The 25459-nt window shown below is 46.3% G+C and overlaps 2 protein-coding genes across 8 annotated transcripts; both read left to right on the forward strand.

The window, feature by feature from the left end:
* Window positions 1-780: 780 nt before the first annotated feature.
* Pigo (phosphatidylinositol glycan anchor biosynthesis class O) lies at window positions 781-14609 on the forward strand. 4 transcript variants are annotated; one of them, XM_020162083.2, is made up of 11 exons: window positions 781-858; window positions 1604-2115; window positions 2937-3080; window positions 3278-3401; window positions 3706-3865; window positions 4073-4252; window positions 4506-6033; window positions 6583-6789; window positions 7007-7224; window positions 7947-8017; window positions 8167-14609. In XM_020162083.2, exons 2-11 carry the CDS (start codon window positions 1605-1607, stop codon window positions 8294-8296), a joined length of 3273 nt encoding a protein of 1090 aa, XP_020017672.1. In that variant the 5' UTR covers window positions 781-858; window position 1604; the 3' UTR covers window positions 8297-14609. The 4 variants fall into 4 exon arrangements, with proteins under 4 accessions (XP_020017672.1, XP_073907642.1, XP_020017673.1 ...); XM_074051541.1 differs by having other exon boundaries at window positions 805-858; window positions 1159-2115; XM_020162084.2 differs by lacking the exon at window positions 781-858 and adding an exon at window positions 865-1296.
* A 3467-nt stretch (window positions 14610-18076) lies between these two features.
* Fancg (FA complementation group G) lies at window positions 18077-24419 on the forward strand. Of its 4 annotated transcripts, none has more exons than XR_012440386.1 (14): window positions 18077-19383; window positions 19587-19677; window positions 19819-19950; window positions 20213-20415; window positions 20910-21045; window positions 21191-21321; window positions 21424-21570; window positions 21692-21843; window positions 22244-22310; window positions 22523-22812; window positions 22936-22982; window positions 23183-23338; window positions 23797-23888; window positions 24018-24419. XR_012440386.1 is itself a non-coding variant. In XM_020162082.2 (14 exons), exons 1-14 carry the CDS (start codon window positions 19273-19275, stop codon window positions 24124-24126), a joined length of 1896 nt encoding a protein of 631 aa, XP_020017671.1. In that variant the 5' UTR covers window positions 18082-19272; the 3' UTR covers window positions 24127-24419. The 4 variants fall into 4 exon arrangements, 2 of the variants coding, with proteins under 2 accessions (XP_020017671.1, XP_073907646.1); XM_020162082.2 differs by having other exon boundaries at window positions 18082-19383; window positions 23765-23888; XR_012440387.1 differs by lacking the exon at window positions 23183-23338 and having other exon boundaries at window positions 18081-19383.
* Window positions 24420-25459: the final 1040 nt, after the last annotated feature.

Genomic DNA, 25459 nt, shown 5'->3' on the forward strand with positions numbered 1-25459 from the left:
CAAGTGCTCTACCATTGAACTATACCCCTAGCCCATGTGTTTTTTACTATAGCCACACCAGTGGATTTGAAGTGGTTATCTCCAGTATGTTCCTGATGGCCAGTGGTACTGAGAAACTACTGGTGTTTTATTGGCCATTTGTATATCTTTTTTTAGAGAACCGCCCAGTCCTTTGCTCATTTTTAAACTGGATTATTTGCTTTTTTTATTAATCCACTTTGGTAAGATTCATTTGCATGCTTTGAGAGCAAGAATATTGAAGTCCAGGGCATCCTCTCTTGGGACACCCCATCCCCAACACTGGGGGCTCTATTCTCCCACTTTATTCTTTTATCTAAATAAACTCCTGGTTTACACTTAAAAAAAAAAAAAAGAATATTGAAGTCTGTCAGTTGGAGTCAAATAAGCAAAAAAGGAAAATAAGTATATACCCATATTTTACAGATAATAACACCCAATAATCACGAGTGGCAGAGCTGGGGTCCAGCCAAGTTTGGCTGCAGAGACTGCAGTACTAGTTCTAACCAAGAATGGACAGTGTGTTCTCCTGAACTTTTTGTTTTAATCTTCTCCCCCCTCCCATGCTGGGAATGAATCCCAGAGCATTTTGAATGTTAGGTAAGCCCTCTACCACCGAGAGACACCCTCAGCCCTCCATTCAATTCTTCTAGCTCAGTTCCTTGTCCCGAGTTCTAAATTGCTAAATCTGTTCAACTTGCCCGCCCGAAGTTGCTTGCCGAACTTCCACCAGGCGCCGGCAGGTGGCGGTGAGGCTCGTGGTAGGGCGCTCTATCTGGCGCGCATCTCTGTGGTGCCAGGCCGCGGTCGTCGCCACCGCACTTCCGGGCGCTGATCCAGGTGAGCCAGGCTCTCCCGAGAACCCCAAATGCCCTCCTCCCGAAGTATGGGTGCTCTTCCCCTGCCCCAGGTCGCTTGCTAGGGTACCCTGTACCAAAACTAGCGTATCCAGGTGCAGACCGTGTAGCCACCGTAAGAGGTAGAGCCACCTGGACACCTGGGTCCTGGCGAGGCCCAACTGGCTTTAGACCCGCGCTCTGCCCCTCCGCGCGTGGGACGCCGCACCTGCGATTTTCTGGCGATCCTGGAGGCCCAGAAGCGGAGCGTGACTCCTCCCCGTCATCCGTTGGTCCCCGCCAGGCGGCGCAGTTTGCTGAGTCCGGATTCCCCTGCGGCTGGGAGCCCTGGACACCCAGGGTGCTGAAACAGGCCCGAGAGAGGCGCTGAACAGGCCTGTGAGAGAACAGTCTGCCACTCGGAATGAGTTTTCCTCGTGGAGTATGTTTTTTTTCAGCATTAGGATCTCCACTTGTACACCTGAAGATTCCCGTGCCCCACCCCTAAAGATCCTGATTCCGTAGAAGTTGGGTGGGCTCCAGGTTGATGCCCACTGTGTTGCGACCTCTCATTCAGAAACACTGGTATAACTGGCAGAGAGGAACGTTGGAAAGAACTGGCGATGAGGTTGTTTATCCCAGAAAGGCTTTTAAGAGGGAATGATTCCACTTGGGAACTGTAATGAGGGAGCAGAATATCCACTGATTCTTATCCCACAATGATAAGTTCCCTTCCCTGTCCCTACCAGGATGCAGAAGGCCTCGGTGCTGCTCTTCCTGGTCTGGGTCTGTTTCCTTTTCTACGCTGGCATTACCCTCTTCACTACTGGCTTCCTTCTCACCCGTTTGGAGCTCACCAACCAAAGCAGCTGCCATGAGCTCCCAGGCCCTGGGTCCCTGCCATGGGGGAGCCAAGGGAAGCCTGGGGCCTGCTGGATGGCTTCTCGGTTCTCTCGGGTTGTGTTGGTGCTGATAGATGCTCTGCGATTTGACTTTGCTCAGCCCCAGCGCTCACACGTGCCTGGGGAGCATCCTGCCTTCTTGCCCTTCCTGGGCAAACTAGGCACCTTGCAGAGGATCCTGGAGATTAAGCCTCATCATGCCCGACTATACCGATCTCAGGTTGATCCCCCCACCACCACCATGCAGCGCCTCAAGGCCCTCACCACTGGCTCACTACCTACCTTTATTGATGCTGGCAGTAACTTCGCCAGTCATGCCATAGTGGAAGACAATCTTATTAAGCAGCTCACCAGTGCAGGTCAGTATGGACCCCAGGCATACCTGGGAAGATTTCTCTAGCAGTTAGAACTTTGGTGCCTGGCTACATGCTTAGCTATGGTGGTGTAGGGGGATTGGGGAGGAGAAAGATCAAGGCCTTGCATGTAGGGACCTCAGTTTGGGAACAAAGGGTTTTGTCCTTGGTGAAGCTTCTCATTTGCACAGTGTTGGTTTTACTCTTGGGGAACTCTCAGTAAATAGGTAGGGAAGAGATGAATAGAAAAAGTGGTCTTGGTTCACAAGTATGAAGAAGAGAATAGAGGGATCTAGGCCTGTTCACTTATTGATGGAAAAAATCAGGCTATGTGCAGGAAAAACAGGTCAACAGAGATACCTTGGGACTGAGAACTAGCAGATCCCTTTTTTTTTTTTTTGGTGATACTGGGGTTGGAACTCAGGGCCTCATGCTTGCTAGGCGGATGCTCTTCCACTTGACCCCTCCACCAGCCATTTTGTGTTGAGTGTTTTTGAGATACAATCTGTATTTGCCCTGACTGGCTTTGAACCATGATCCTCCTGATCTCTGCCTCCCAAATAGCTAGGATTACAAGTGTCAGCCACCGACACCCAGATAGCAGATCATTTTTTTAGCAAAAGTAGTGAATGATCTGGGTGAAGTAAGGAAACTATATCAGGTTTCCTGATGAGAAATTGTAGGCCCTTAATGGATTAAGAGTTGTTAAATGGAATTGTGTATCTTAGGGTGCGTGGTTGTAATTTCTGATGGGTCTTTAAAGGGTCTTGTATTCTCCCCTTCCCTGACTCCTATTCAGGCTCTGACCCCTCCTCTTGTCCCTGCAGGAAGGCGTATAGTCTTCATGGGAGATGATACCTGGAAAGACCTTTTTCCTGGAGCTTTTTCCCAAGCTTTCTTCTTTTCATCCTTCAATGTTAGAGACCTACACACAGTGGACAATGGCATCTTGGAACACCTCTATCCCACCAGTGAGCATGGGGCTAGAGTACTTAGACCCTGACCAAGACTGGGAGTTGGGGAGAGCTGCTTTAGGGATAGATTCTGGACCTCCCATGGGTGCAATCGGCCTGGGGTTGTGTCCCTAGACATGGAGGAATGTCAAAAGCTTGACTGGGGTTAAAGAGTGGGCCTTAATTCCCTATGCTCAGTGTTCTCCCCTTCACAGTGGACAGTGGTGAATGGGACGTGCTGATTGCTCACTTCCTGGGTGTGGATCATTGTGGCCACAAGCATGGCCCTCACCACCCTGAAATGGCCAAGAAACTTAGCCAGATGGACCAGGTTATCCAGTGAGTGTGGGATATTGGTTGGGGAAGTGGGTTTATATTTGAGAATCTCAGGATATTTGATACCAGGAGAAAAAAACCTTATTTGAAGCCTCTTTGCTGGCTGAATTCTATCTTCTATAGGCCTTTTCTAAAGCTAGGGGCATCATCCATCTTAAATAACTCAGTGTGTAGCAGTAGGGTTATGGCTAAAGTGGTGGCTCTTTGTGAGAGGTCTAGGCCCTGTTGATGGAAGTTATACTGGGAGTGAATGGGCCTCTGAGAAAAATCTTTATCCCTATCTCCTGACACATTTCTTGGCCCCCAGGGGACTTGTGGAGCGTCTGGACAATGACACACTGCTGGTGGTGGCTGGGGACCACGGGATGACCATGAATGGGGACCATGGAGGGGACAGTGAGCCGGAGGTCTCAGCTGCACTCTTTGTGTACAGCCCCACAGCTCTGTTCCCCAGCACCCCACCAGAGGTGAGGCCTGGGGTTGCCTCTTCTGGTCCCCTAATAGTCTGTCCACATCATGATCACAACATCCTCATGGATCCCTGTATTTAGGCTCTCAAAACCATGAGCTGGGTATCCCCTACTGTCATTTCTTACCTAGGCCCCTGTGTCTTCTGTCCTAAACACTGACTTCATCTTTAGAATGAACCCCATTGACCCGTCCTATCCCTTTAGGAGCCAGAGGTGATTCCTCAAGTCAGTCTCGTGCCCACACTGGCCCTGCTCCTAGGCCTGCCCATCCCATTTGGGAACATTGGAGAGGTGATAGCTGAGCTATTCTCGGGTGGCAAGGACCCCCTGCCTCATTCCTCTGCTCTAGCCCAAGCCACAGCTCTCCATCTCAATGCCCAGCAGGTAAGTGAGGGGACTAGGCTCCTGAGTGATAAAGCGTAATGACCATCCCATTGTTCTTTGTCTAGTCTTCTTCCCACCTTCCCCTTTCATTATCCCTCCCTTTCGCCATCCTGGACAGAATTTGAGTCCCTGATATCCAGGTACCCCCTTTTGTAATACCCTTGTTTTTGTTCTGATTTATATCTCTAACCTGTTTCCTTTTTTTTTTTTTTTCTTTACCTGTTTCCTTTTGCCTCCAACCTTTTCTGCCAAGGTGTCCCGATTTCTTCACACCTACTCAGCTGTTACTCAGGACCTCCAAGTTAAGGAGCTTCATCAGCTGCAGAATCTCTTCTCCAAGGCCTCTGCTGACTACCAATGGCTTCGGCAGAGCCCCCAGGGGGCTGAGGCAACATTGCAGACTGTAATTGCTGAGCTGCAGCAGTTCCTGCGTGGAGCTCGGGCCATATGCATTGAGTCTTGGGCCCGTTTCTCTTTAGTCCGCATGACGTGGGGTGCTGCCCTCTTGGCTGCTTCCTGCTTACTCTGCCTGCTCTCATCCCAGTGGGCAACATCCCCGGGCTTCCCCTTCCGCCCTCTGTTGCTGATTCCTGTAGCCTGGGGCCTTTCTGGTGCCATACTGTATGCTGGACTCTTGGCAACTAATGGGCTGCAGCTGGATCCAGTGATTCTAGGGTCTGTGATTGCAACAGGCTCACTCCTCCCTTTTCTGTGGAAAGCCTGGGCTGGTTGGGGGTCCAAGAAGCCCCTGGCAATCCTACTTCCCATTCCTGGGCCTGTCCTATTACTCCTGCTTATTCGCTTGGCTGCCTTCTTCTCTGATAGTTTTGTTATTGCTGAGGCCAGAGCCACCCCCTTCCTTTTAGGCTCACTCATATTTTTCCTGGTTGCCAGGCTTCACTGGGAGGGCCAGCTGCTGCCACCTAAGCTGTTCACAATGTCCCGCCTTGGCTCTTCTGCCCCAACAGGCCCTCCACGGCACAGTGGTGCATATGCCCTAAGGCTTGGAGTTGGGTTGCTTTTATGTACAAGGCTAGCTGGGCTTTTTCATCGCTGCCCTGAAGAGACACCTGCTTGCCACTCCTCTCCTTGGCTGAGTCCTCTGGCATCCATGGTGGGTGGTCGAGCCAAGAATTTGTGGTACGGAGCTTGTGTGGGGGCACTGGTGGCTCTATTAGTTGCTGTGCGCCTATGGCTTCAACGCTATGGAAATCTCAAGAGCCCAGAGCCCCCTGTGCTCTTTGTGCGCTGGGGGCTGCCTCTCATGGCACTGGGCACTGCTGCCTACTGGGCATTAGCATCAGGAGCAGATGAAGCACCTCCACGTCTCCGGGCCCTGGTTGCTGGGGCATCAGTTGTGCTGCCTCGGACTGTGGTAGGGCTGGCTGCTTCAGGGCTAGTGCTGCTGCTCTGGAGGCCTGTAGCAGTACTGGTGAAGGTTGGAGCTGGTGCCTCAAGGACCAGGACTGTCCTCACTCCCTTCTCAGGACCCCCCACTTCTCAGGCTGATCTGGATTATGTGGTCCCTCAAATCTACCGACACATGCAGGAGGAGTTCCGGGGCCGGCTAGAGAGGACCAAATCTCAGGGTCCCTTGACTGTGTCTGCCTATCAGTTGGGGAGTGTCTACTCAGCCGCTATGGTCACAGCCCTCACCCTGTTGGCCTTCCCACTTCTGCTGTTGCATGCAGAGCGCATCAGCCTTGTGTTCCTGCTTCTGTTTCTGCAGAGCTTCCTTCTCCTGCATCTGCTTGCTGCTGGGATTCCTATCACCACCCCTGGTAAATATATATATATCAGCCCTGATATATCTGAGGACAGTACAGCCCAGTGCTCTTCAGGAAGGTATTGCTCCTTGTGTTTCTCGCCTCAACACAGGGTCTCATGCTCATCACAGTTGGGAAAGTCTTCCTGATAGCCTGTCTTACCTACCATCATCAATCTAATCCCTTCCTCAGACTGTCATAGTTCATGGAGAAGGGGGATAAGGAGTCCTCCAAGACTCATTTTTTGTGGAAATGCATCCTCATGAGCATATTTCCTGATTTTTTTAATAATAGAAATATCAAACTATGAATATATTATAGCATAATGAGCTGTGTGTGAGGCAGAGAAAGAGATTGAACACAGTGGGGCTCATATTAGAATGATGGATTTGTGCTACGGAGGTAATTTGAATAACAGCGTTGACAATAGGGAGGTTGGATAGTGGCCATAAGAATAGGTATGAAAATTAGCACTGAAGTACTAGGAGTATATGATCATGGAGCCATAGGCTAAGGATTAGGGAACAAGTTATGATTGTAAAAACATAATTTTTTTTCCTCCAGGTCCTTTTATTGTGCCATGGCAGGCAGTCTCAGCTTGGGCCCTCATGGCCACACAGACCTTCTACTCCACAGGCCACCAGCCTGTCTTTCCAGCCATCCATTGGCACGCAGCCTTTGTAGGATTCCCAGAAGGTCATGGTTCCTCTACTTGGCTGCCTGCTTTGCTAGTGGGAGCCAACACCTTTGCCTCCCACCTCCTCTTTGCAGGTATCTCCCTGCTTTCCCTCCCTACCATCCATTGTTTACTCTGCTTTGTAGAAGGAAAAGATATCCCTGGGTATGGATGGGAATATAAGGTTTTGTCAGATCCTTGGCATCTCTTGGTGAGAGCTAATTAGACTCTGGCCAATTGGGGTGGCTGGGGATTAGGGTGGACTAGTCCCAAGGTCCTCTATTGATGCCAGTCTTGTCTTCCCTGAGGCAGTAGGTTGCCCACTGCTCTTACTCTGGCCCTTCCTGTGTGAGAGTCAAGGACCAAGGAAAGGGCGACAGCCCCTAGGGAGTGAAGCTGAGGCCAGAGTCAGGTCTGAAGAGGAGGAGAAGGAACCACTGATGGAGATGCGGCTCCGGGATGCACCTCACCACTTCAATGCAGCACTGCTGCAGCTGGGCCTCAAGTACCTCTTTGTACTTGGCATTCAGGTGGGCGTAGGGGAGAAATTGTGGAACTAGTGATCTTTTCTCATGTATGTGCTTCATGCTCTTTTGTAGTATTAAAAATCCTGGAAGGGGACTGGAAGTGTGGCTCAAGCAGTAGAGTGCCTGCTTTGCAAGTGCAAAACCCAAAATATAGAAATAAAAAAATAAAAACCCTGGAAGAAAGCCTTGACTGAGGTCCAGATAAATGAAGTGATTGCACAAATCCAGGCCTCAAATGGCAGATTTAAGACTTGAAACCTGGGTTTTCTTACTCTAGTCCAGGATCATTTCCTCTCTGCAACCTAGATCTGGACCCTCCTAGTTGCGTTGAGGGATTATTCCATTAATGAACATACTGGAAAAGCTGAGGTCATAGCCAGGATTCTTTCCCAAACTTTGTCATGGAGCCTCCTCCTTTCCTCCAGAGGCAGAAGGTATGGTGCTGACATCTCCCCTACCCTGGTAGGCAGAGCCTGAATGTTAGCATCACAGATGAATAGTGACTTTCCCATGGTCACATAGCAAGTCAGTGTTTGGGCCAGGACAACAATTGGGTCTCTAAATTCTTAGCCCAGGTTTTTGTTTTTTTATTGTTTTGTTTTTCCCAGTGGCACACACTACTTTCTTTCTCCTTTCATCTTTCACAGGATCTTATAACAGCTCTCCCTTTACCCTACTTCCTCCCTATCATCCCAAGTAACATGGGCATTCCTCTCTTCCTTTAGATTCTGGCCTGTGCTTTGGCAGCCTTCATCCTCCGCAGGCATCTTATGGTCTGGAAGGTGTTTGCCCCCAAGTGAGTGGATTTACTTGAGAAGGACAGGGAGTGAAGAGGGAGACTTTGAGCAAAATGTGGGCTTTCAGGGTGGACAGGGTTTTGCCTCTGTAGGGGAAAGGCACTAGACTTACTGTCTGTCCTCTAAAGTATCCCATCTTTGTTTGTAGGTTCATTTTCGAGGCCATAGGCTTCATTGTGAGCAGCGTGGGACTTCTCCTGGGCATAGCTTTGGTGATGCGAGTGGATGGTGCTGTGAGCTCCTGGTTCAGAAAACTAGTTTTGATTCAACAGAGGTAGCCCAGGCTGTGGAGGCAGGTACCTGGCTATGGAGACAGCTGGAGAATAATCCAGCCTGACCTATACAGGTGCTGGATGACCTGCAAGGGAGCTTCTTACCACCAAGCAGCCAGGGGCTGCTGGCTCTGGAACTTTGTTATTTTATAATTCAGTATCACAGTGGAGCCTGATCCCTAACTCCTGATTTGGATGAATCTAATGAACTACAGGGATGGTCTCTAAAGTGGAATAAAATAATAATGTAAATATGTGTGTCTGAGATGTGGAGGAGCCCTAGTAGGGAAGGTCAGTTTCCTCTCCCACAAGGCACAGATTGGATCTGCCATCTTTGACAGGGCTTGCTACACCAATAGGTTGGAGTTCTCTGAATTCACTGCCCCCAAAATCATTCCTATTACCACCTGCCATTTTCTTTTGCAACTCAACATATTTTATTAAATTCTCTGCTTTTGGCTAATAATAGAAGATTGAAAAGACAAGATAGGCATCATGGAGCAAACAGACTTTTACCGAAGCCCCAGATAGTGCTGTATCCTTTCACCCTTTCACTCTAGAAAGTCCTTTGCCCTTTGCTTCTGTGGAAGATTCTAGTTTCCCATCCTGTGCTACCCATCTTATACAGCATTCCACCTTGTCCCATTGATTATTCATGATTTGAAGCCAAATGTCTGTTTGTCTCTCTCTGTGTCTCTCTTCTCTTCCTCCCCTGCCCCTAATCCTGGAAATTGAACCCATAGCCTTGTGCATGATAACCAAGCGTTCTACCACTTGAACTACATCCCAAGCCCTTTGTTTTTCTGTTTAGGTTTTAGACTTAATCTAAGCCAAAAGGCCAAAAAGCAAAAAAAAAAAAATTTTTTAGTGGGAGTGGGGGACAGGCTGGCCTGGAATTCACAATCCTCTTGCCTCTGCCTCCCAAGTAACTGGGATTACAGGTATACACCATGCCTAGCTTTTTTTTTCTTTTTGGTAGGTCTGGGGTTTGAACTCAGGGCTTCGTGCTTGCAAAGCAGGTGCTCTACCACTTGAGCCATACCTCTGGTTCTTTTTTTTTTTTTTTTTTTTTTTTTCAGTACTGGGGTTTGAACTCGGCCACTCCTCCAGCCACTTTTTTTTTTTTTTTTTTTTTTTTTGAGATAGGGTCTCATGAGCTTTTTGCCCAGGCTGACTTCAAACTGCAATTCTCCTGATATCTGCCTTCTGAGTAGCTAGGATTACAGGTGTGAGCCACCTAGCTCCAATTCATTTTGCTCTGGTTATTGTGGAGATAAGAGTCTTGTGAACTATTTGTCCAGGCTGACCTTGAATTATGAATCATGATCCTCCCAATCTCAGCCTCCCAAGTAGCTAGGATTACAGGCATGAGCCATTGGCACCCAGCTCCATGCCTGGCTCTAATGCTTCTCTATTCTCTAGTATGTCTCCTGTGCCTTCTGTACCTCACCACTCAGGTATCATATTTGAAGCACGATATCTTCTAAGAGATGTGCATCACAGAAGTTGGGAAGAGACTGGAGAGAAGGGTCAGGACTGGGGTTTGAGGTTTGAGTACGCTCAAGTCAGGAGGAGATAGGACTGCTGAAAAAAAGAATAGATGTTAAAGCCATAGGACACTACCTACCTTTAGTTAGCAGGAGAAGGAAACTGATGGTTACAAGTAGAAACATTCACTGTTGTGTTATGTAGCTAAGGGAAGAGTTCAAATTATTAATGGCCAATAGACCCTACTGTAATAGAATCAAATGGAAAGATTATGGAAAATATATACTATTTGAGGGAATTAAAGGTTACCCTGATAGAAACAGGTGTGATAATGCAAGTTAGATCCCAACTAGTTTGTAAGATAAATTAGGAAAACACCCTCCCCAATCTTTTGATTACAACTCTTGAGCATAGTTTGGTGCTCTTTTAATCTTACTAATTTTTTTTGTGTGCTTACTAATTTTTTTTGTTTGGTGTCTTTTTGAGGGGAAGAAAAAAAAAAGACCTTTTTTCATCCCCAGTATCCATGGAAAAGATTTTGGAATCCAACCCCTCATCTCTGCCAGTTATTTTTTTTTTTTTTTGGCAGTACTAGGGTTTGAATTCAGGTCTATACCCACCAGCCCTTTTTTGTGAAGGGTTTTTTTGAGATAGGATCTCACAAACTATTTGCTCGGGCTAGCTTCAAACCTCGATCCTCTTGATCTCTGCTTCCTGAGTAACTAGGATTACAGGAATGAGCTACCAGCACCCAGCTTGTTTTGCTTTGTTTTGTTCTTTTTTCAGGGTCCCCCTTGCCTAGAACCTAAGGATAATTGCCTCTCCTGCCAACCACTGTCTATGTTCCTTTCTTGTGATACATTTACACAATTCTTTTAGAAAAAGATATGTAGGAGAAAAAAAAAAAAAAGATGTGTTGTTAGAGGCATGGCTTAAAAAGTAAAGCATCTGCCTAGCAAGTGCGAAGCCCTGTGTTCAAACCCCAGTACTGCAAAAAAAAAAAAAAAAAAGGGGGGAAAGAAAAGAAAAACATGTTAGTACATTGATTTACATCATTGGAAGTTTTGTTTGGGAAGCAGGAGGATTGCAAGTTTGAGGCCTCCTATGCTACATGAGACCCTGTCTCAATAAACAACAACAAAAATGATTCCATTCCACACTAACTCAGTGAATCTGTTTTTGAAGAGTTTTACTGAAATGCAATTATAAAATTCATTTAAAATATATAATCCAATGGTTTCGTGTATTCTGAGTTCAACAACCATCAATAAAAAGCAATTTTAGAATAGTTTCACCAACCCAAGAGTAACTATATCTTTAGCTATTAACCTCCAACCACCCCCAGCTTTTGGAACTACTAATCTGCTTTCTGTCTCTATATTCTGGGCATTTTATAGAAATGTGATTATATGGTCTTTTTGTGGCTGACCTCTTTCAGCATGTTTTCAAGGTTCATAAGGAGTATGTATCAGAACTTCATTCTTTTTCTTTTTTAATTCTTTTTTTGGGGGGCAGCACTGGGATTTGAACTCAGAGCCTTACACTTACTAGGTAATGTTCTTATTACTTGAACCACTCCACCAGCCCCTCTTTTTGTTTTTTAAAGTTGAGATAATGTTGGACTAGTGGAATGGCTCAAGTGGTAGAATGCCTGCCTAGCAAGTGCAAGGCCCTGAGTTCAAACCCCAGTACTGCCAAAAAGAAAGGAGATAAAGTTCACCTTTTGTTTGTTTTGTTTTTCTGAGATAGGATATAGCCCAGGTTGGCCTCAACTTGTGATCTTACTGCCTCATCCTCCTGAGTGCTGGGATTATAGTTATGTACCACTGTGCCTGGCAAAATTTACTATTTCAAAGTATAATTCAGTAGACCTTAGTGCATTCTTAATGTTGAGCAGCCATCACAACTATCAGTTCTTTTTTTTTTTGTGGTATTGGAGTTTGAACTCAGGGTTTTCACCTTGAGCCACTCCACCAGCCCTATTTTTGTGAAGGATTTTTTGAGATAGGGTCTTGCAGAACTATTTGCCTGGGCTGGCTTCGAACCATGATCCTCCTGATCTCTGCCTCCTGAGTAGCTAGGATTACAGGTATGAGCCACCAGTGCCCAGTCACAACTACCAATTCTTGAACATTTTCATCCCCAAAGAAACTCTACCCTCTAAGTATTCTACTAATCTGTTTTCATATTATAATAATCACATTATATTTCATATAAATGTGATTATTCAGGACTGGGGATGTGGCTCAAGTGGGGATGTGGCCTAGCAAGTGTAAGACTCTAAGTTCAGTCCCCAGTATTATACACACACACACAGACACACACACGCACAAAGAGATAATTTAAAATGTGCCCTTTTCCATCTGGTTTTTTTTTTTAAGGCAGAGAAAGGAGATTATTATTATTATTTAATTTTTATTTATTTTTCTGTCTGGCTTTCACTTAGCATAATGTTTTTAAAATTCATGTTATAGCATGCATTGGCTTCATTCCTTTTTGTGGACAAATAATATTCCATTTCATGGATATACCACATTTTACTTCTCCATTGATGGACATCTGGGCTTTTACCTTTCAGTTATGAATAATGCTGTTCTGAGTATTCATGTATAAATTGGGTTTTTTGTTTTTTGGTTTTTTTGGTAGTACTGAGGTTTGAACTCACAGTTTTGCAGTTGCTAAGCAGGTGCTCTACCACTTGAGCCACACCTTCAGACTTCATGTTTAAGTTTTACATCCCCACCAGCAGTTATGTGGGTTCCAATTTCTCCACATCTGTGTCAATACTTGTTTTTTGTTGTTGTTGTTTCGTCTTCACACCTATCCCTCTGCCTATTTTTAATTGAGTTGTTTGTGTTTTTAAATACTGAGTTGTAAGCATTTGTGTGTGTGTGTGTGTTTTCTTTTTTTGGTGGTACTGGGGTTCGATCTCAGGGCCTCTTACTTGCTAGAAGGTGAGCTACCATTTGAGCCAGGCCCTCTGCCTATAAGCAATCTTTTTTACCAGTGCATATTAATTTTACAAAATAAAAGCATTCTTTATATATTTAGATATATAAATATATATAGCAGATATTGCTTGCAAATATTTTCTCCATTCTGTGGGTTGCCAACCCACAGAAGACTTCTGTGACCTCAAAAGGTGGGATTTTTTTCCCTACCAGCAAGCAAGCAATTCTACAGCAGATTATCAGTTGAGTATCCTCTAGTTCAATTCAGTTCTTTTTTTTTGGTGGGGATGATTACTGAGATTTGAAGTATGGGCTTTTAGTGCTTGCTAACCAGGTGCTTTTCCACTTGAGCCATGTCCCTGGTCCCTTTTTGCTTTAGTTATTTTTCAGGTAGGCTCTTGCATTTTTGCCAAGAGCTGGGCTTGGACCTAGATCCTCCTACCTCATGATTCCCATGTAGCAGAGATTATGGATGTGTGCCACTATGATCAGCTTATTTTGTTGAAATGGGGTCTCACTAACTTTTTCTCCAGGGTGGTCTCGAAGTACAATCCTCCTGATCTTCACCTCCTAAGTATCTGGGATTATAGATACAAGCCACTAGGCTTGGCCTCAATTCAGTCCTGATACTACTTACCGTGAGATAGTGTCAAATCCCCAAGACTATTCTCCCCAATTAGGTGCCAGTCATAAGCCCTGAGTTGTTTTACCTATGCTTCTGACTGACTGCATATAAATCAGGATTCCCACAATTGCCTCCTTGGCTTTGGTTAATTTGCTTGAGAGGTTCACAGAATTCAAGAAAAAATTGACTTATGTTTACCACTTATTATTAAGGATACAAATTAAAAGATACATAAAGTGAGGTGCAAGGGAAGGGGCACACAGTTTCCATGCCCTCTCCAAGCACACTACCTCCAGAAATGTCCCCAAACTCAGCTATCAGGAAGCTCTCCAAACCCTGTCCTTTTGGGTGTTTATGGTACTTCATGCCATAGACAAGGTTGCCAGTAGTCTGGCACAGGGTGAGGGAGGTGTGTAGGGGGAACCCAGTAAGGCCTGTCTATTCAGATGCTTTTTTTTTCTTGGTGGTTCTGGGATTTGAACTCAGCCCTATTTTGTGTTGGGTATTTTCGAGATAGGGTCTCTTGAACTATCCTCCCAGGCTGGCTTTAAACCACAATCCTGATCTCTGCCTCATGAATAGCTAGGAAAGTAGGATTACAGACACGAGCCACCAGTGCCTAGCCCTTTTTCTTTTTCCTTTTTTTTTTTTTTTTGAGACACGGTCTTGATATGTACCCCAGGCCACTAACTCATTACGTAGCCCATCATGGCCTCAAACTCAAGATGCTCCTGCCTCAGCCTCCCCAGTGCTGGAATTACAAGCATGTACCACCATGCCAGGATTTACTGATTCTTTTTGGCCACTCATGCAGCATTCTTTCCTCCCAGGCATAGGACATCGAGGGTCTTAATCACCTACTATCAGTCAAGGTAAAACGGGCGCTGGTGGCTCATACCTGTAATCCTAGCTACTCAGATCAGGAGGATCATGGTTTGAAGCCAGCCAGGGCAAATAGTTCACGAGACCCTATCTCGAAAACACCCATCACTAAAAAGGGCTGGTGGGTGGCTCAAGTGGCAGGCCCTGAGTTCAAACCCTAGCACTGCAAAAAAAAAAAAAGGTAGGTCAGAAAATTTCTTCATGGCTATCTAAAAGGAGGGAAAGATTATTTTTATGACTCATCTTGGGAAAGGAGTTATGAGTCAGGAAATGGAGATGAAGACCAAATTTCAATTACAGTTTTCTTTTTGTTTTGTTGATAATGTCATTTGAAGCACATTTTTAATTTTGATAAAGTCCAACTCATCTAATATTTTCTTTTGTTGTTTGTGCTTTTGGTGTCATATGTAAGAAACCATTACGAAATGCAGTGATTTGATTTTAGAACATTTCCATCATTCTCCCAAATTCCCTACACTTTGTTTACAGTCAATCCTTAGTCCCACCATAGGCCACTGATCTGTATTCAGTATTTATAAATTTGTCTTTTCTAGACATTTAATATAAATGGCAGTTATGCTATCTGTGTCTTTATATCTGGCTTCTTTGACTTAGAATAATGTTTTTGAGGTTCACCCATGTTGGTACATGTATCACTATTTTGCTTCCTTTCTTATTACTGAATAATTGGCTATGATTGTTTTTAGCTACTGTGAGCATTTTAATTTAAATTTTTTTGGTGATGCTTGGGATTGAACTCAGGGCTTTGCTCATGCTAGGGAAGCACTCTACCACTCGTCTATATTCCCAGCCCTGTTGTAAACTTTTTTTTTTTTTTGAGTAAAGTGGGAGAGCTTATTGAGAAAGAAAAATAGCAAAGAGTAGAGCTCCCAGAGCTGGGAGGGGTCCCAAGAAAGGGTGCCCTGTTGTGAACTTTTTTTTTTTTTCATTTTTCTTTTATTATTCATATGTGCATACAAGGCTTGGGTCATTTCTCCCCACTGCCTCCACCCCCTCCCTTACCACCCACTCCGCCCCCTCCCTCTCCCCCCCCAATACCCAGCAGAAACTATTTTGCCCTTATTTCTAATTTTGTTGTAGAGAGAGTATAAGCAATAATAGGAAGGAACAAGGGTTTTTGCTGGTTGAGATAAGGATAGCTATACAGGGCATTGACTCACATTGATTTCCTGTGCGTGGGTGTTACCTTCTAGCTTAATTCTTTTTGATCTAACCTTTTCTCTAGTACCTGTTCCCCTTTTCCTATTGGTCTCAGTTGCTTTTAAGGTATCTGCTTTAGTTTCTCTGCGTTAAGGGCAACAAATGCTAGCTAGTTTTTTAGGTGTCTTACCTATCCTCACCCCTCCCTTGTGTGCTCTCGCTTTTATCATGTGCTCATAGTCCAATCCCCTTGTTGTGTTTGCCCTTGATCTAATGTCCACATATGAGGGAGAACATACGATTTTTGGTTTTTTGAGCCAGGCTAACCTCACTCAGAATGATGTTCTCCAATTCCATCCATTTACCAGCGAATGATAACATTTCGTTCTTCTTCATGGCTGCATAAAATTCCATTGTGTATAGATACCACATTTTCTTAATCCATTCGTCAGTGGTGGGGCATCTTGGCTGTTTCCATAACTTGGCTATTGTGAATAGTGCCGCAATAAACATGGATGTGCAGGTGCCTCTGGAGTAACAGTCTTTTGGGTATATCCCCAAGAGTGGTATTGCTGGATCAAATGGTAGATCGATGTCCAGCTTTTTAAGTAGCCTCCAAATTTTTTTCCAGAGTGGTTGTACTAGTCTACATTCCCCCAATAGTGTAAGAGGGTTCCTTTTTCCCCGCATCCTCGCCAACACCTGTTGTTGGTGGTGTTGCTGATGATGGCTATTCTAACAGGGGTGAGGTGGAATCTTAGCGTGGTTTTAATTTGCATTTCCTTTATTGCTAGAGATGGTGAGCATTTTTTCATGTGTTTTCTGGCCATTTGAATTTCTTCTTTTGAGAAAGTTCTGTTTAGTTGTTGTGAACATTTTTAACTGCTATGAATATTTGTATGCAATTCTTGGTGTAAACATGTTTTCATTTCTCTTGGAAGTATTCCTTGGAGTGGTATTTCTGGGTCATAGTATAATAAGTTATTAGAAACTGCTTTTGTTAAAAAGCACTGACTCCTTACTTAAGCCCACAAATTAACTAAAAGAAGAAGAAAAACTTGGCATACCTGCTGCCATTTTACATCTGTCTCCTTTACTCTGAGCCTCTCCCCTACAATCACTTTGGCTACCAGGAAGGACAGAACTGGTCAATGACATCTTTATGACAAGGTACTGAAACTACTAAAGAAAAGGAACAGCAGAGCCTGGCAAGACAGACCACCCCTCAAATAAGGACAATTACCTATAATGATGAGGCTGCACCCTGGAGCAGGAGTAATCATCTCTTAAGAACCAGATTGCTTCTTTCAAGTGATGACAGCAATAACAACTCCAGAACCCTTGGCAGAATCAGAATTGAGATAATAATCAACCAAGCCATACTTTGTTTGGGACTGTTTAATTATGCATACTTCTTTCCTCCTGCCCCAAATTATTCTCTGTATAAACCTAAAGCTCACATCTGTATCCCAAAAGATAGGCTGAAATGCTTACTTTGCCTTGGCTCATGGCGTGCCAGTGATTTCTCTACTCTTTGCCACTACTTGGTGTACTTGGTGTATTTGGTGTACTTGGGTGAGTGGCTGGACCTGATATGTTGTGCCTGTGGCCTAGGATTCCAGTCACAATTTATACAATTTTCTAATTAAGTCTTTTCAAGTTTTTTTTTTTTCTTTTGGTACTGTGAATTGAACTCAGGGCTTTTTGCTTACTAGACAAACTCTCTACCACTTGAGTCACAGCCCCAACTCCTTTTGCTTTTTGTTTTTTAGCTAGGGTCTTGAGCTAGCTTTGCCTGGGTTGGCCTTGAAATGCAATCCTCCTGCCTCTGCCTCCTGAGTTGCTGGGATTATAGTATGCCCCACCATGCCTGGCTCATGTTTAAGTTTTTTAAAATATTCTTCTAAACTGTTTTACAAACCATTTTATATTCTCATTAGCAATATGTGAGGGTTGTAGTTTCTTTGTATCCTCACCAACACTTGGTGTTATCTGTTGTTTTGATTGTAGACATTCTATGTAGGTATATAGTAGGATCTCATGGTTTTTGATTTATTTATTTTTGAGACAGGGTCTTGCTGTGTTGTCCAGCTGGCCTTGAACTTGCTATTCTCCTGCCTCAGATTCCAGAATGATTATACACTAGCTTGGATTATGGGCACATACCACTGCACTTGGGTGTTCATTGTTTTAAAATTTTTGCATTTCTCTAATAGCTAATGATGTTGAGCATCATTTGTATGTGTGTGTGGTATTGGGGCTTGAACCCAGGGCTTCCTTCATGCTATGCAAATATTAAACCACTGAGCTACAACATCAGCCTTTGAGCATCATTTTTATAGCTTTTCAGTCCTTCGTATATCTGGTAAATGTTCAATTTTTTTGTTCATTTTAAAATTGATTTTAAGCTATTTACTTATTTATTTTGGCAGTACTGGGCTTTGAACTAAGGGCTTCATGCTAGCTAGGCAGGCACTCTACTACTTGAAGCAGCTCTTCCTTCTTTCCTTCTTTTCTAGTTCTGAGATTTGCTTCTCTCTCTGTTGGGTATTCAAACCTGGGGCCTCACACATGCCAGGCAAATGACCTTACCTTTTTTTTTTTTTTTTTTTGGCACTGACCTACATCACCAACCCTGACTTTTACTTTCTTTTCTTTTTTTCCATACTGGAGTTGAACTGAGTCTTGTGCTCGCTAGGCAGGTGCTCTACCACTTGAGCCACTCCGCCAGCCTATTTTGGATTTTCTTAATGTCTGTAGCACAAGAGTTCTTCATTTTTAATAGTCTAATTTATTTTTTGTTTATGCTTCTTCTTGTTCTTGTTGCTTTTTTTTTTTCAGTATTGGGTTTTGAATTCGGGGCCTACACCTCGAGCCACTCCACCAGCCATTTTTTGTGAAAGGTTTTCTTGAGATAAGGGCTTAAGAACTATTTGCCCGGGCTGGCCTTGAACCATAATCCCCCTGATCTCTGCCTCCTCAGTAGCTAGGGTTGCAGGTGTGAGCCACCGACACCCGACTTGCTCAGGCTTTTAATGTATTTAAGGACTCGTTCCTAAATCCAAGGTCACAAAAGTGTTGTCTTACGTTCTCTTTAGTAAGTTTTGTATTTTGGGCTGCTATATTTAATTTGTGACCCATTTAAGCTGATTTTTTATGTATTTAAGGTCGAGTTCCCTTGTCTTGTCCTTTCCTTGTTCAATTTCCCTAACGCCGCTTGTTGAAAGAGAAAGGATGGGGCGAATTCGGAGCCCAGTGACTTGTCAGTGCTCCAGGTAGGACCGTCCTGGGTGCGCTGGACCTACCTACCGCCCCAGCATGCACCGCGCAGGCCGGCCGGCGGAGGGGGAAAGTCGGATGCGAAGGGCGCGGGCGGAGACGGAGGGCGCGGACGGAGACGGAGGGCGCGGACGGAGACGGAGGGCGCGGACGGAGACGGAGGGCGCGGACGGAGACGGGACCGGCTAACCCTTTCTTCAAATTGTGGCCCCCGTGAAGGCCGAGCCGCTGCAAGCCGCGCGACTCCTCCACTCCCCATGCCTCTGGCTGGCCTCCGTTACCTCTGGTTGACCCGGACTAGTTTCTGCCGCCGGTTTCCCGCGGGATCCGACGCTTGAAGAGGACCAACCGCCGCCGAGAGTTTTGCAGCCTGGCCAACCAGAGGCGGGGGTGGGAGCCGGGCGGGCGGCGAGGAGAGAGAGACGGATTTCTCCTGGGAAGGGTGTGTGGGTCTGGCTGGGATTCCCGGGCGAGCAGGGAGCCCGATCTGGTGCCCGGGGTTCTCAGGTTCCCTCCCCGCTCGGTGGGGATTTCGGCGGGGCCGGCCTCTCCCATCAGAAGCCCTCTTCAGTTGTTGGGTCTGAGCCTTGGCGATCATGTCCCAGCAGACATGGTCTGCTAGCCTGTCCCTAGACTCTTCGGCGCCACGCACCAGCTGCCTGGACCTCTGGAGAGAGAAGAATGACCGGCTTGTTCGACAGGCCAAGGTACACAGTTGTTGGAACCCCGCTTTGTGGCCCCAAGATTACAGAATGCGTGTTCACAATGGATTTACCCCCCGCCAACGGGGAGGAGCAGAGCTTGACCTCCCCGCAAAGAGCCAGAAACGACGAGAATGTGTCCCTGGTGACTGCTACCAGGAGAGAGACAAGGACTAATCCTCAGGAACACCTCCTCCCACTTTTGGTAGGTGGCTCAGAACACACGCCTGTCTCTGAGGCGACAGCAGTTGGCTCAAGACACACTCGAAGGGCTTAGGGAGCTCCTCCACAGTCTGCAAGGTAAGCAGGGTCCTCCCCAGGACGGGTTCTTTACTAAGACCATTTTGGTTGGAGTGGGGTGTTCTTTGGGTTGCAGTCTTATTTGGGGCATCTTTCATGGGAGAGCCTGTGAAACTCTGAGACCATCATCTGTTGCTCCAGGGCTCCCTGCAGCTATTTCGGTTCTCCCCTTGGAGCTGACTGTCATCTGTAACTTCATTACTCTGAGGGTGAGCCTGGCCCGGGGTTTCACTGACGACCTGACCCAGGATATTCAACAGGGTCTTGAGAGAGGTGAGGGACAGAGATTGCCTCCTATGTTCCTGCCATCATCTGTCTAGATTTAAGGCTGTCCAAGGGTATGGGAGAAACAGCAAAATCTGTCACCTCTGTGGAGAGAGATGCCCTTTTCTAATCCTCCATGTGCTCCTCAGACCACACTGAGGTATTATTATCATTATTGTAATTTTGGGTCTCTTGTAGGAGAGAACCAGAGAGTGTGGGAAGATAAATAAATCCCACCTTAGCTTTGTGTATGTGTATGTGTACCCTACAGTGCTGGAGACGCAGGAGCAACTCGGACCCAGGGTGGGACAGGGACTTGGGGAGCTGTGGGACGCCATCCTTCGTGCTTCCTCTCTTTTGCCGGAGCTGCTCCCTGCCCTACACCACCTGGTTGGCCTGCAGGCTGCTCTCTGGCTGAGCACTGACCGTATTGGGGACCTGGCCTTGCTGTTGCAAACCCTGAATGGTAGCCAGGTAATGGAGAAAGTGACCTAAAAATGACAATGTCCGCCCTGTTCCCTTCCCCTTCTGCTTGCAGTAACGTTATATGCTGGAAAGGCTGATAGGTTGGTGGTCTGAAAACCTGACTTTTCTCAGAGACTCTTGGTGACCTTTTTCCAGTTGACCCCTCATTTGGAGGTTTTCCTGGAGGCTTAATGAATTTAGATAGGGTGAGGACTCTCATGACCTTGCTGAAGCCACCTTCCATTCTCAGTCTTCTCATTAGTAACTCAAACATGGTTCTTGTCCCATGTTCTCATGTGCTTATCCTGAGTGAGAAGGCACACTAACATAGGTTAGCACTGCCCTGAATTTTTCTTCTCCCTTTATCCTTGCCTCACAGCCGTCTTTCTTTTAGAATTGGTGTAACAAGAACTCTTGAGTTCTCAAGGTCCAACCGGGGTAGACTGACAGTAAAAAAGGAGGTAGTTGTAGGTTTAGAGCCTCTAATTTGTTTCTCTTTCCAGAGTGGGGCCTCTGAAGATCTGTTGCTACTTCTAAAAACTTGGAGCCCTCCAGTTAAGGAATCAGATGCCCCACTGACTCTGCAGGATGCCCAGGGTTTGAGGGATGTCCTTTTGACAGCATTTGCCTTCCGCCAAGGTCAGCTAACAACCACACTCATACCAGACTCGTAAGGGTTCCTCTGGAATTATGCATCTTATCTCCATGGAGTTTCTCTGGGTTCTTGTTTCTCATGCTCCCTGCCCAATGGGCCTTTCTAAGCTTGTACCCTGTTTGCCCTCAGGTCTCCAGGAGCTGATTACAGGGAGTCTGCCTAGGGCACTGAGCATTCTGCATGAAGCGGCCTCAGGTCTGTGTCCACGACCTGTGTTGGTCCAGGTGTACACAGCACTGGGGACCTGTCTCCGTAAAATGGTAAAGACAGCCCTAGTAGGAATTGAGGGGAAATGATGGGCATTATAGACAGCATTCTGCTTTGTGAGGGTAGCTGAGGCCTGTGTTCTTTCACCCATGTAGGGAAATCCACAGAGAGCACTGCTGTACTTGATTGCAGCCCTGAAAGTAGGAACAGCCTGTGGTCTTCCACTTCTGGAGGCTTCCAGATTATATCAGCAACTGGGGGACGCATCAGCAGAGCTGGAGAGTCTGGAGCTGCTGGTTGAGGTAAGGAACTTCCTGGTGAAGATGTGCGGTGGAAGATTGCTGAGGTGCTTGTGTTGGGGTGATACAATAAGGAAGTGTGGCTCACAAAGATGATATACTTTCTTCTTTGTGTCTCCTTTAGGCCTTGAGTGCTACTCATAGCTTTGAAGCTCCCCAGCTTCTCATTGAGGTAGAATTACTACTCCCACAACCTGACCAAGCCTCTCCCCTTCACTGTGGCACACAGAGCCAGGCTAAGCACCTGCTAGCGAGCCGATGCCTACAATTGGGGAGGTGAGGCTCTCCCTTGTTCACCTGTGCCTCCTCTTCCCAGTTTTGACACCTTCTCTGGGGTGTGACTCTGCTTTTGGTCTTATGACTTGGGTGGTAAATGAGGTAGTGGCAGGACATATGTTCTCACTCCTTAGTCTCCTGCTTTACCGCTGTACCGGAACTGAGGTCTCTTCATCCAGGCAGTAGCCTCCTTCATCTTTGAAATGCTGATGTCTCTTCTCTCCATCCTATAACGAGTTTATCATACTGAGCCAGGGTTGGAGCTGCAACATCTCACCCTGTCCTTTACTCTTCGGGGCCCATGAGTATCCCTCCATTAGCTAAGAGACCATTCTCACTGGAACCCTTGGAGGGCCCTGCCAAGGGCCTAAAGTGAGACTCATGGGCTATGACTCTCCAGGGCAGAAGACGCTGCAGAGCATTACTTGGACCTGCTGGCCCTGTTGCTGGATGGCTCAGAGCCAAGGGTAGGTGTGTCTTCAAGGTTCTTTGTGATGAAGTGGGAGGGTTGGAGTTCCCATTGGAGTAGAGAAAAACTGCCATTTCCAGTTTTTCCCTTTATTATTCTGCCTGTCCATTCTTGGGGTCTAGGTCTCTCTATATGGTACCAGAGCCTGGTGAAGGGGTTGCGATGGTGACTCATGCTTCTTCTTGACACTGCATCCTCCTCCCACCCCAGTTTTCCCCACCTCCTGCCCCTCCAGGGCCTTGTGTGCCAGAGGTGTTCTTGGAGGCAGCAGCAGCAATGATCCAGGCAGGCCGAGCCCAGGATGCTTTGACCATATGTGAAGAGCTTCTCAGCCGCACATCAGCTCTGCTTCCCAAGATGTCCCAGCTGTGGGAAGATGCCAGAAAAGGAGCCAAAGAACTGCCACACTGCCCACTCTGGGTCTCTGCTACCCACTTGCTTCAGGGCCAGGCCTGGGTACAACTGAAAGCCCAAAAAGAGGCAGTTAGTGAATTTAGCTGGTGAGCTCTGGAAGCTACCCAGAGCCCTGGGGAGGTGTCAGGATGATTTTATGATTGGAGTGTAGGTTGGTGAATGCCATTCTCACTCACCTTAGTTTTTCACTTAATTTGTATCCACTTCAGGTGCCTTGAGCTGCTCTTCCGGGCCACACCCGAGGACAAAGAACAAGGTGATTTAAACTTTCAGTTTTTCTTACCCTCTGGAAGTGGTAGTGGTGGAAGTGTGTTCTCGTTCCATGTGTCCCTGTCTCCTAGACTGGGAGACTTACGAGAAGGGGATTCTGGACACAAGAAGAGGTAGAGGGAGACTTGGGGGTTTGGTGACTATATGGCTGGGAACATACCTTTTGACTTTGGAGGTGGTTCCTAGGAGCAGTTCCCAACTGTGAGCAGGGGTGTAAGTCTGATGTGGTACTGCAGCAACTTCGGGCAGCTGCCTTGATTAGTCGTGGACTAGAATGGGTAGCCAGTGGCCAGGATACCAAAGCCTTAAAGGACTTCCTCCTCAGTGTACAGATGTCCCCAGGTATGTATACTTGCATGATATCAGCTGTGCACACATGTGCAAGGAAGAGATACTTGGGCATAAGTTCCCAGACAGGAAGAGTGAATGGGGTGGTGCATACCTAAGATATATGTAGGTGTGCATATACAAACATATATGAATGTGTTTGCAAAGCTCACAAGAATTCCCTGGGCTCCCCATGGTTCCCAGACACAAAAACCATAACTGAGTTGGAATGGGTTGTGTAGGAATAGGGCCCGCTTAGCCCTTTGTACTGGTTAGCCAGAAAACCCTGGGGTAGGGATGGTTGTCAGTGATCTACCCCTGGTTTCATGTATGAGTGTAGACAAAACACTTCCCTTGTCTAAGCCTGTTTCCCCTTTTATGAAAATGATGGTAAAAGCTGTATCAAGTTCTAAGTCTTTGTACTCTGGGGTGGGGCTACAGGCAACAAAGATGCATCCTTTCACCTGCTTCAGACTTTGAAGAAGCTGGATCGGAAGGATGAGGCCCTTGTTCTCTGGCAGAGGCTGAAGGTCCAAACTCAGATGCCACAGGAAGAAGCTGCCTGGTGAGGCTGAGACCTGCTAGCTTGGGGCTGAGGGACAGTTGGAGTCCTCAAGTCTATTAGGGTGATGAGGAATGAAAGAGAAGTCTGCCCAACTTTTCAGTCTTACTCATCACTTTTCTCATTCTTCAGGTCTCTTCCCCTATACCTAGAAACCTATTTGAGTTGGATCCATCCCCCTGACTGTGAAACTCTCCTTGAAGAGTTTCGGACAGCACTCCTGGAGCCTTGTGACCTGTAGCAACCATGTTGCCAAGAAAGAACTTGAGCTGGGACCCTAGTGGACCATCTCTGTGGGGAGTTTTTTTTTTTTTTTCTCCTTCTTTACCCTCCTTGCAGAATGTGGCTGGAGCTGACTATTCCTATATATCTTCTACACTGTTGAAGTTGGTGGTAGTCTTGGATATTGGCCTAGTTACTGCCATTATGGTTCCAGAGGAATTATTCCCTACCATGAACACTTTTGCTCCTCGTCCCTTTTTTCCCCATTTCCCCTTTTCTTGTATTGAGTAAAAGTCTCGTATTTGTCTCTTATGTTCCTACTGTGTATGCTTGAGTGGAAAGGCTTATTGCTGCCTAGTTGAGTGCTAGTTGTCTAAGATAGTCTATTCCCAACATCTTTTCCTCCCACCATGCCCCCTCCCTTCTTTCTTCCCTCTTTGCTTCTTTCCTTCCCTTGGAGTGCCTGGGGATTGAACCCCAAGGCCTCATACATTGAGTCCCTAGCCTCTCAATATCATCCATTTTATAAGCTTGAGGTGCGGATATAAGGAAAAAGCTACACTAATTCCTACTTAGAAGGCAGTGCCTTAGTCCCTTTCATTGCCTAAAAGCAGATCCCCAAAGCTCAGGATCCTGTGCTAGGTAACAGAGTAAGCACAATTCGGTCTGGAGAGTGGCCTAGACAGGCAAGGGCAGACATTTGGTACTTAAGAGAGGAGGAACAGGCAGACCTGTGAATCTCTCAAGAGTGACTCCCATCCTCCCTAATTACAAACTAAAAACTGGACCTGTCTCAGTCAAATGTGTCTGTGTGGGTAGGGGGTGAAGGGTGAGTTGAGTCATCATGTCACCTGGAGCTGTCTACTGACTACAGTAAGGACCAACTGTCTTTTTATTTATTTATTTATTTATTTAGTGGTACTGGGGCTTGAACTCAGAGCCTTCACCTTGAGCCACACCACCAGCCCAATTTTTTGTGATAGGGTTTTTCCAGATAGGGTCTCGTGAACTATTTGCCCAGGCTGGCTCCAAACTGCGATCCCCCTGATCTCTGCCTCCTAAGTAGCTAGGATTACAGGCTTGAGCCACCAGTGCCTGGCTCATTTTTGGCGGTACTGGGATTTGAATTCAGATCTTTGCACTCGTTAGGCAGGCAGTCTACTGCTTGAGCTACACCTCCAGTCCTTGGTGGTGCCTCTGGTGTTTGAACTCGGCTTCATGCTTACAAGGCAGGTGTTCTACTTCTTGAGCCACACCCCCAGCCAGGCCAACTGTCATTTTGGGCCCGAGGATTTCTAGTTCCGCGTGCAGTTTTCTTGCTGCCTTAGGCTCTATTGAATTTGCTGAGTATT

The sequence above is a fragment of the Castor canadensis genome, chromosome 13, assembly GCF_047511655.1.
Source record: "Castor canadensis chromosome 13, mCasCan1.hap1v2, whole genome shotgun sequence".
NCBI lineage: Eukaryota > Metazoa > Chordata > Mammalia > Rodentia > Castoridae > Castor > Castor canadensis.